Source organism: Grampus griseus (genome assembly GCF_964374135.1).
Source record: "Grampus griseus genome assembly, chromosome: 9".
NCBI lineage: Eukaryota > Metazoa > Chordata > Mammalia > Artiodactyla > Delphinidae > Grampus > Grampus griseus.
In genome coordinates, this window is record NC_139003.1 from 6229148 (window position 1) to 6239286 (window position 10139).

Sequence of the window (10139 nt, forward strand, 5' to 3'; positions counted from 1 at the left end):
TGCACGCCGTCCGAGTCGGCTATGGGGTGACGTTTTGAGGGTGTGCAGAGTGCGTCCCCCCGCCCTGGGGTATCCATAGTAACGCGTCAGCTGCTGACCTCCGGGTCATTCTCTTATGGGCGCTCCTGGCGGACTCTAGATGTTCCGGAGTCTCCAGGGAGTGTAGACCGCTGGTTCTGGGAGACTAAGGGACAAAAACCGTTTGGAGTTTTTTCAAAACATGTGCACGTGCTTTGCCACCCACCCCGCTCTCCTAGGCGAGTCAGAGCTCAGGGGACGGCAGCCACATATATTTGGGAGAAAAAAACCCCTGGTGATTCTGATAAGCTGCCCCTACTCAATGGTTTAGAACCGCTGGCGCGACCCTAAATCCATCTCCCCCACAGACGCCTTCCTACCGCAGTTAGGCTGACTGTGCCTGAAGCTGCCACCGCACAGCTCTTACACCTCTGTTTCACTCTTAGTTATTTCTTCTGTGTAATTACTTGTTTGCATAGCTGCCTCCCCTCTGGGCTGTGACTTCTTTTTGGGTAGTGGCTCTGTCTCATTCATCCGTCCCCTCCTTCCCCTCCAAATGCCTGGCAGGGAAGAGTGTCCTTAATAATAAATTGACGTGAATTGGGGCCGGTGGTAGGGAGGCTGTTCATCGATGAATCTGGAGTGAAACTGGGTAGGAAAACGTGTCAGGATTAGTCTGAGGTTGGGCTGGGTGAGGAGGCTGTATGGGAGGGTCCTAAAGTGAGTATGGTGGAATATCAGGGTGAGTGAGGCTGGGGAGAGACCAGAGGAAACCCCACATATCTGATTTTGACAGGTGTCTCAGAGAGATCATGGGAATTTCCTAGCCCCTCTGCAGTGTGGGATTCCATTTTGGGCACCAGGAGTCTTGTTTTCATAGCTCTGCCTCCTGCTCGGGGATAAAACTATGCAAGTCCTGAGCTACCATGACAATTCCCCTCCCAGGAAGGAAGCACAGGTTCCTCCTCTAAGTTCCTCCAGTGGGCAATCTGGGATGTACTCTGTTCCTCTGTTTCCATGTCTTGGATACTGGTCCCTACATCAGCGCTTGGGCTTAAGCCCTGGAGGCCCTGACACATGGGTGGCTGAGTCAGCACCTCAGGAATGGACTTCAGTAGGAAACCTGATGATTCAGGGCCTCAAGAATGGCCTTGGACAAGCTACCCTACCAGCTGCCTGGGCCTCCGCCTCTTCCTTGAGGTGGCAACAAGGAACTCAACTCAGTCAGCTCATCCCTGGGGCACCCAAATTACCTGCCCTTCCAAATGCCTGACCTTCAGCTGCCCTCTGCTGGGTCAGCCCTGATGCATCTCAGGGGGCTCCCAAAACTGGATCAGAACTTGGTAGAGGGGGTTTCAAGAGGATAAATAAGCAAACATACTGGAGCTTCCAAGGAACCCCACTTTCCTACTGTAAAATCTCCGAGAACCACCTCTCGTCCCAAATAACTGCCTCTCCTCCCTTCACTTGCTCCCTCTCAGTCTCCCCCACCCTGGCTGCAAAGTCAGACGGTCTCCCCTTTTCCATTCCTTAGCACTGTCCTACAAGCAAAACATGCAGCCGTTCTCGTTTCCTTTTTTTCTTTTTGTGTTTGGTCTTCAAGTGTTTCTCTGTGGATCACTCTGTGTGTGTGTATATAGGGAGGGGAGATAAGTTGTTTTGTTTTATTCTGAGATAAGGTTTTAAGAAACTAAAGATGTATATCTTGGCCCCATAGCCCTATAATCCTAACTAGATTCTTTCTGTCTTTGTTCTCGGCTTCTGCTCTCTGGCCTCCCGTTTTAAGTCCGCTGGGGGTCTGAAGGTGGGACCGGGGGGATCTCCTTCCATCTGCCGCTAGTCTGCTCCTGCCTCTCCAGGTATTGCCCTGCCAGGCATGGAGGCGGGGCCCTAAGAGGTTTGGCCGCGGGTTGCCCCGGAAGGGGTGTGGGTGGTCGGGCTGGTGACTGCGAGTTGGGACGCCTGAGGCCTGCCCCAACTGGGTCACCGGGCTGTTGTTGTCACCGTCCTGGTTGCTGAAGTCCCCGCTCAGCAACGCAGACCTCTTCGGAAACAGCAGCAGCTCCCATCTTTCCAAGCTTTCAGGAGATGCCGCTGGCCTGATGGTGAGGCAGATGGGCGGGGGGTGGGGACCGGGGGCAGCTGGGGCGTGGATCCGTGCCCCTCCTCCCCGTGCCACTGCCTCCTCTTTCTCCTCCTCCGGGTCGGGGACCTGGGGGAGGGAGGGTCTCCATCTTCTCTCTGGCCCCTGCACCTCACACAAAAAGCACGCCTTCCTCAGCTCCTCCTTCAGCCCCGGGGCCCCCCTACCCAGCGGTGCAGGCCCCAGGGGCTTCTCAGCCTCGCTATAGTACCCTCCCCACTCCCGCTACCCCCGCCACGCAGCCCGGCCCGCGATGATGCCCATCTCTGCTCCCCATTCCTGGGGTTCCCACCCTGCCCCTGCCCCATGCCGATGCCCCCAGGACCCTCCTGGGCTGCGGAGAGGCCCTCTGATCCCTGAGCAGGATTCTGAGAGGCTGGAGGACTGTGACCCTGAGGGGTCCCAAGATTCAGCCCTCCATGGGGAGGGGCAGCAGCCCCTGCTTCACGTGCCTGAAGGGCTCCGAGGTGAGGGGCTGGGGAGGGCCTCAGGGCTCCAGAGTGTCCCCTGGGCTGGGCCTCTGGCAGAGGCTTGAGGGCACGGAGGCAGGTGAGTCCCAACGCTCTCCCCTCTGTGCCCAGGCTCCTGGCACCACGTCCAGAACCTGGACAGCTTCTTCACCAAGATATCCTTTTGTGCTCTGCCTGGCAGAAGGGGCACGGGAGACAGGGAGACAGGGAGGCAGTGGGCTGGAGACTTGGGGGCTGAGGAGTCGGCGTCCTCAGGAAAGGCCCATCATGCCTCAGGCTTAATTCTTGACGCCCTGCCACATGTACAGCTACCACCAGAGGAGTGGCTTTGCCTGTATCCTGCTGGAGGATGTCTTCCAGCTGGGGTGAGATGCTTGTCCCAGACTCCAAGCTCTTCCCCTTGCTTCCTCAGTAGTGCCTGCTGCTTCTGGGCCTCCAGTGCCTTCCCAGGCAACCTAGGGGCTCAGCAGGATGGGTTAATCCGGGCGGGCCCGGAGGCTGGGGCAGGAGCCCTCCCAGCCCGCAGGCCTCATCACTGCACTCCCTCCTGTCCCAGACGATTCATTTTCATTGTCACCTTCACAACCTTCCTTCTTCGCTGCGTGGATTACAGCGTTCTCTTTGCCAACCAACCAAAAAACCGAACAAGACCTGGGTCGCTCCACAGCAAAGTGACCTTGTCAGATGCTAACCTACCCTCATCCCAGTGTGCCCAGCGGTGAGTGACAGCTGGTGGGGGAGGTGATGGGGGAGAGCAACCGACAAAGACAAAAGCCTCCCTCCTTTTGTTCCTTGGTTTAGATCAGCCATTCTCCAAGTTTTTAGTCTCAGGCCACCTTTGATACGCTTAAAATTGATTGAGAACCCAACTCCCGAGACCTTTTGTTGATGAGAATCCTATCTAGATCCACCTTGTTAGAGATTAAAGCTGTCCCTAAGAACAGACAAACATACATTCCATCGACTGACCGTGATGTCACGTAGCCGCTGGAAAAGGCCACTGCGTACTCTTGGGAGAAGGAGAATGAAAATGGCAGAAAACCTTAATATTATATGAAAAGTTTTGACTTTGCAGACACTCACAAGGGTCTGGGGACCCCTAGGGCCCACACTTTGAGAACCACCGGTCTGGCTGGGTCCCCTCTCCAGGACCCCCTTGCTCCCCAAGCCAGGTCTCCCTTGCTATGGGGCCGCTGCTTTCTCTCTTCCGTCTGTCCCGCCCGGCACAGGATCCGCTCCTGCTTGTCTTCCTGCTGATCCTGGCGGCTGCCGTCTGGCTCTTCCAGCTGCTTCGCTCGGTCTGCAAACTCTTCAGCTGCTGGGACATCCAGGTGTTTTCCAGGGAGGCCCTGCACATCCCCCCAGTGAGTTGGGTGAGCGTGTCTGTGGAGGCGTGCCATGTCAGGGGGCGGAGGGTGGGAAGGAGTAGGGAGCTGTACTGACAGAAGGATCCACTGGGAAGAGGGCAGAAGCCCTTAGAGACACCTACCCTTGGCCCCGAATAATGTTAGGAGGTGGGGTACTGCCCCTTAGAACACAAGGTCCTTCCTGTTGTGGAGCTTAGTTGATGTAGATGGTTATGGAAGATGATGCACAGTCACGTGCTTGTGGTCCAAACAATGGGTCTTTAGAGGAAGGGCAGTCACCTGACTTTCCAGAGCAGGAGGAACTGGGCTTGGGCTGGGGAGGATAGGAGGCGGGGAGGCATTCCAAACCCCAGGCAGGAAGGGGGCAGGGGAAGCAATGCGCATCTTTGGGCAGCAGAAAGGAGACTGACCCACCAGCCTGCAACTGAGTGTTCAGGCCCGTCGGAGAGCCCACCCCCCTTTCTGGCCCCTGTTTGCAGGAAGCTACTTCGTCGGCCCCTTCACTGTCCCTGGTCACGCTTTGCTCTTTCCTCCCCATCTCGCTCATGCTCCTTCTGGCTCTGTACCCACGTTCTTTCTTTCTTTCTTTTTTTTTTTTTCGCGGTACGCGGGCCTCTCACTGTTGTGGCCTCTCCCGTTGTGGAGCACAGACTCCGGACGCGCAGGCTCAGCGGCCATGGCTCATGGGCCCAGCCACTCCACGGCATGTGGGATCTTCCCGGACCGGGGCACGAACCCGCGTCCCCTGCATCGGCAGGCGGACTCCCAACCACTGCGCCACCAGGGAAGCCCCCCAAGTTCTTTCTTTAAGGCACGGCGCAAAGGCTACTTTCAGCAGCCAGCTTTCTCTGCTCCTCTCAGAAGTGCAGAGACTTTTACACAGCCCTCCTGTGCAGCAAAGGGGAGAGGTTCTCGAAAGCCCACCTGAGTATGGAAGCACAAGCCATAGCACAGGAAAGAGTCGCGAGGGCTGGGGATGGAGGCAGGGAAGCTGAGGAGCTGGACCACTGCTCCTCCAGGAGGTGCCTGACCCCTCTTTCTCCTTCCTTCTTTCCCCTCTTCCTTCCAGGGGAAAGGGAGACCCTGGGATGGACTGGAGAGGCTGGCCTGGAGGGACTTGACTAAGCTGGACTGGGGAGGCTGGGTGAAACTGGGCTAAAATGAGGTTTGCAGATGAGCTCCAAGTGAGATCTGACAGCCTCCACCCCGACGGGGACAAGGCCACTGTCTTAGGAAGGTTAATCTGTTCGAGTGGGATGGGGCGGGGTGTGTGTGTGTGTCTCAAAGCATGCTGAGGTAAAAGTTTGGGGGCTTCCGGGCCCAGCGGGCTGGTACCCCAGGAACGGGAAAGAGACTGCCTTGTTACCTGCAGCTCTGATGTACCTTGTATGTGTAGGGCTGCGGGCACGGGTGGGCGAGCGGTGGCCAGGAAAACCTGCTCTTACGGAGCTGAGCTCAGATACATGTAGAGTTGGTTTATGAGCTCTTCCTGGGAAGCACATGACTCACGGCCTCAGGAGGCGCAGGGGCCCGAGGAACACAGTTCAGAAGAGGGTGAGGGGAACTAAGAGGTGCCCCTTGTTGGTGGCAAGGCGAAGGGAGGGCGAGGGGGCAGAAAGCGAAAGGTGGCAGCTTTCGTGCCCGAGAGACACTGGGTGAGGACGGCGGGGATACATCTCTGGTCACGGGGAGTTTGGGCATCGCCGTGGAGAGGAATCCAGGTGGCTGGCGCTCAGGCGTCCCCTCTCCGCAGGAGGAGCTCAGCTCGGTGCCCTGGGCCGAGGTGCAGTCCCGCCTCCTGGCGCTGCAGAGGAGCGGAGGGTTGTGCGGGCAGCCGAGGCCGCTGACGGAGCTGGACGCCCACCACCGCATCCTGCGCTACACCAACTACCAGGTGGCGCTGGCCAACAAGGGCCTGCTGCCGGCCCGCCGCGCCGTGCCCCGGGGAGGCAGGGCGGCCTTCCTCAGCTGCGGCCTGGCGCCCAACTCGATCTGCTCCTCTCCCGCGGGCCCTTCTCGTTCTTCCGCGGCGGCTAGGAGCTGCCCGACGCCTACAAGCGCAGCGACCGGCGGGCCGCCCTGGCCGCGCGCTGGCGGCGCACGGTGCTGCTGCTGGCGGCCGTGAACCTGGCGCTGAGCCCGCTGGTGCTGGCCTGGCAAGTGCTGCACGCCCTCTACAGCCGCGCTGAGCTGCTGCGGCGCGAGCCCGGCGCGCTGGCGATGCGCCGCTGGTCCCGCCTGGCCCGCCAGCAGCTGCGCCACTTCAACGAGCTGCCGCACGAGCTGCGCGCGCGCCTGGCCCGCGCCTCCCGCCCCGCCGCCGCCTTCCTGCGCGCCCCCGCGCCCGTGCTCGCGCTGCTGGCCCGCCAGCTCGTCTTCTTCGCCGGCGCGCTCTTCGCCGCGCTGCTCGTGCTCACCGTCTACGACAAGGATGTGCTCTACGTGGAGCACGTGCTCACCGCCATGACCGCGCTCGGGATAGTGGCCAGTGGCCAGGTGCGATGGGGGAGATGTCCGGGGAGGGGCATTCTTCTGTCCTGGGGCTGAGCCTCCCGCGCATCCCTACCCCTTCCACCGCTAGTGGCCCCCCAGCCCTGCATCCCAGGCGCACATCCTCTAAACGGCAGGCCCCTTTTCCATCCCCATCCCGCCCTCTAGGTCTTTCATTCCGGGCGGGCAGGGCCAAGGTCGTTCGCCGCAAATCCTGCTGCCGGCGGCCTTGGCGCACACGCACTACCTCCCGGAGGAGACCGGCCCTGCCGGCAGGACCAGCTCTTACCGGCAGATGGCGCGGCTGCTGCAACACCGAGCGGTGAGGGTCACGCCCGTAGCGGGGCTGCGGAGGAGGCTTGGCTGCCCGCGGTGTCTGGGGACAGAGGGGCTCAGGGCTGGCCCTCCCGGGCGTCGGGGAATGACTGCGTTGGAGGTTTCCTGCTTGGCGAGTTTGGTTGCCCTCAGCAACCCCTTCTTAGCCTCAGCCCTGCTTCCCCAGGTCTCCCTCACGGAGGAGCTCCTGTCCCCTGTCCTCGCCCCACTGTTTCTGCTCTTCTGGTTTCGCCCTGGCGCCTTGGAGATCATTGACTTTTTTCGTCACTTCGCTGTAGATGTGGCCGCGGTTGGGGACATCTGTTCCTTTGCCCTTATGGATGTGAAGCGCCATGGCCACCCTCAGGTAAGAGCCTGTCCCTGGCTGTGCGGGGCTGTGGTTTGGTAGGAGTTTGCTTGCCTCGCTCAAAGCAGAGCTGGGTTCCACCCCCAGCTTCATTGCCTGCCACCTGTGACCTCGAGTTAGTCACTTCACTTCCCCTTAGGGCCCTCATTTGTCAAATGAGGACAGTGCGTGGGACTCTTATGAGGATTACGTGAGATGACATGTGTAGAGCCCTACCAGAGTTCCCAGCACGTCATAACACCTGTAAATGGGAACGTCTCGGCCAGTGGACAGGGCTGGAGTCAGGCCAGCCCCGGTATCCAGTGTGAACAGATTTGGCAAAACACTGAGGTCCCGCCGTATCCTAGTGCTGAGTCTGCACCCGGGTCCAGTTCTGAGGCTGTGTTTCTGGGTGTTCTTGAGCTAGTCCCCATTCTTTCCAGTTCACCTGGAAAGAGGGAATGGGGGGCTAGTGTTTCCTGTCCTGCCTACCCCAGGTGGCACCCACTACAGCTATAAAAGTGGTGTTCACGGGAGTTCCCCAGTGGCCTAGTGGTTAGGATTTGGTGCTTTCACTGCCAGGGCCTGGGTTCCATTCCTGGTAGGGGAACTGAGATCCCGCAAGCCACGTGGCACGGCCAAAAAAAAAAAGAGGGACAGACAGAGGCCTCACTGTCTGAGCGGGCTGAGGACGGGAAGACTGAGCTCTCATTGATGAGGTTCTCCCTGGTTCATCCACAACGGTGCCCCCCAAGCCACAGCTCCAAGTTCCTGGGGCACCTTCGAGGCCGGGTGCAACAAGATGCAGCCGCCTGGGGCGCCAGCTCGGTTCGCAGCCCCCCCAGCCCTGGGATCCTCAGCAGCTCTTCCTCCCCTCTGGTGAGTCGAAGCCTGCCTGCCCTGCTGCCTCCCCCCCGGCCCCTCCCCCCTCTGCCTCACCTCTTGTATTAACCCACTCACTAGCTCAGCCCGCTCTCCTGCCTTCCTTAGACCTCCGCCTCCCCTCCTGTCCTCTCTTCTGACCCTCTCTTCTCTTGCGCCCAGCCGGAGGCCTTCCCGGCCAACCTCTCCATGCAGCCCCTCGTGCCCCCCCAGGACCTGAGCCCCGTAGTCCCCTGCCCAGCTGCAGCCACGGCCAGCCTCCTGGCCTCCATTTCCCGAATGACCCAGGACTCAAGGTGAGGGGTGGGGGACTGAGACGCAGGGAGCAGGGCTGGTGGGGCTGATCCTCCAGGAGAAGGGTGCAGGGGCATGGGGGCGGGGGTGACCAGAAGGGGGAGGTGAAGCCTGGCCCTCCCTGGGGCATTTGGGGACGGGGGGACCTGTCTTTTTTTCATCCACTGTGCCCTCTGTTCTAGCTGTGTGTCCCCAGGAGGCAGTGGGGGCCAGAAGCGGGCCCAGCTCCCAGAGCTTGTGTCTCCTGAGTCTCCACGCCATTTACCTGCACCAGGTGAGTAGAGGGGTGCCAGAAAGAGAAATGCGGGGAGAAAGCAGCTGAACAAAATGGAGAGTGTGGAGGGGCTGGAGTGTAAGGAATTTACCCAACAGGAAAGAACACAGTTCAGAAGAGGGTGAGGGGAACTAAGAGGTGGCCCTTGTTGGTGACGAGACGAAGGGAGGGCGAGGGGGCAGAAAGGGAAAGAAAGGTGCAGGTTTCGTGCCGAGGGACACTGGGCGAGGATGCGAGGACATGTGGGTGTTCGCACTCCCCTCCTGGGATCCTCTCAACGGCCCTGCCCACTGGCTAGTCACTGCTCATTTTTTTTTTTTTTTTGCGGTACGAGGGCCTCCCACTGTTGTGGCCTCTCCCGTTGCGGAGCACAGGCTCCGGACGCGCAGGCTCAGCGGCCATGGCTCACGGGCCCAGCCGCTCCGCGGCTTGTGGGATCTTCCCGGACCAGGGCATGAACCCGTGTCCCCTGCGTCGGCAGGCGGACTCTAAACCACTGCGCCACCAGGGAAGCCCCATTGTCCTCATCTGACAAATGAGGGCCCTAAGGCTAGGGGAAGTGAAGTGACTAGCTCGAGGTCGCAGATGGCAAGCAGTGGAGCTGGGGGTGGAACGCAGCTCTGCTTTTAGTGAGGCAGGCAAACTCCTACCAAACCACAGCCCCGCACAGCCAGGGACAGGCTCCAAGCTGAGGGTGGGGGAGGAGATTTCAGCACCCTCTGCACCGAGCCCGGGGGCGGGGCCTCAGGCTGCAGGGCCGGAGGGAGCCCTTCATTCTTCTTCTCTCCATTTAGCTCCATCGGCAGCAGCAGCAGGAACTGTGGGGCGAGGCTTCAGCCTTCTCCCTGTCCAGGCCCTGGGCCAGCCCGCCGCAGACACTCTCGCCGGACGAGGAGAAGCCATCCCGGTCCAGTGATGGTGAGGCGGTCAGGGTGTGTGGGGGACAGACCCTGGGTGAACTGCAGGTATCATGGCACTGCCCAGCTGATGGCTTTTCTCACCAGGCTCCAGTCCTGCTTCCAGCCCCAGACAGCAGTGGAGAACCCAGAGGACCCAGAATCTGTTCGCTGGAGGGTTTCAGGAGCCCACAGACACCCAGAAGGAGGCTGGCCAGGCCACTAGCTGAGAGGCCAGGCCACTGACTGAGAGGGCTGCTCACGGCCAGTATTGTCTAACTGGGGTGGAGGCAGGGCAACGAGTAGGACACTGGGTGGACTCAGACTCAGAGGTATGGGAACAGTGGTGGGAATTTGGGGTGGTGGGGATGGTCATCTCTGGAACCTAAACCCCTGGACTGCTTGTCAAGTGTTTTTCCTCCCCCAGGTTCCCTGGCTTCTTCTCCAGCCACAGGAGATCGGACGAGGTAGAGTGGAAGGGCACGCCGAGCCCTCTTTAAAGACCCCCATGGATGCTTTAGCTGGGCGGAACTTGGGAGTCAATGAGGAACTCGCCCCGGAGAAGAGAGAAAGGGTAGGAGAGGAGATGCCCAAGGCATCGGGAAACATGTCTTAGAGACAGTCCTCACACGGAGGGGCTAAGA

The 10139-nt window shown here is 60.0% G+C and overlaps 1 protein-coding gene across 1 annotated transcript; it reads left to right on the forward strand.

The window, feature by feature from the left end:
* Nucleotides 1-21: 21 nt before the first annotated feature.
* ATG9B (autophagy related 9B) lies at nucleotides 22-10039 on the forward strand (the record flags this gene model as incomplete). Its single annotated transcript, XM_082662570.1, is given in 21 exon segments — nucleotides 22-26; nucleotides 2133-2401; nucleotides 2404-2628; nucleotides 2743-2786; nucleotides 2789-2796; nucleotides 2940-2996; nucleotides 3188-3349; nucleotides 3861-3865; nucleotides 3868-3995; nucleotides 5752-5983; nucleotides 5986-6032; nucleotides 6036-6486; nucleotides 6626-6810; nucleotides 6991-7200; nucleotides 7804-8028; nucleotides 8194-8327; nucleotides 8508-8567; nucleotides 8569-8599; nucleotides 9394-9517; nucleotides 9604-9827; nucleotides 9923-10039. Coding segments are annotated over 20 exon segments (2724 nt in total). The 3' UTR covers nucleotides 9726-9827; nucleotides 9923-10039.
* Nucleotides 10040-10139: the final 100 nt, after the last annotated feature.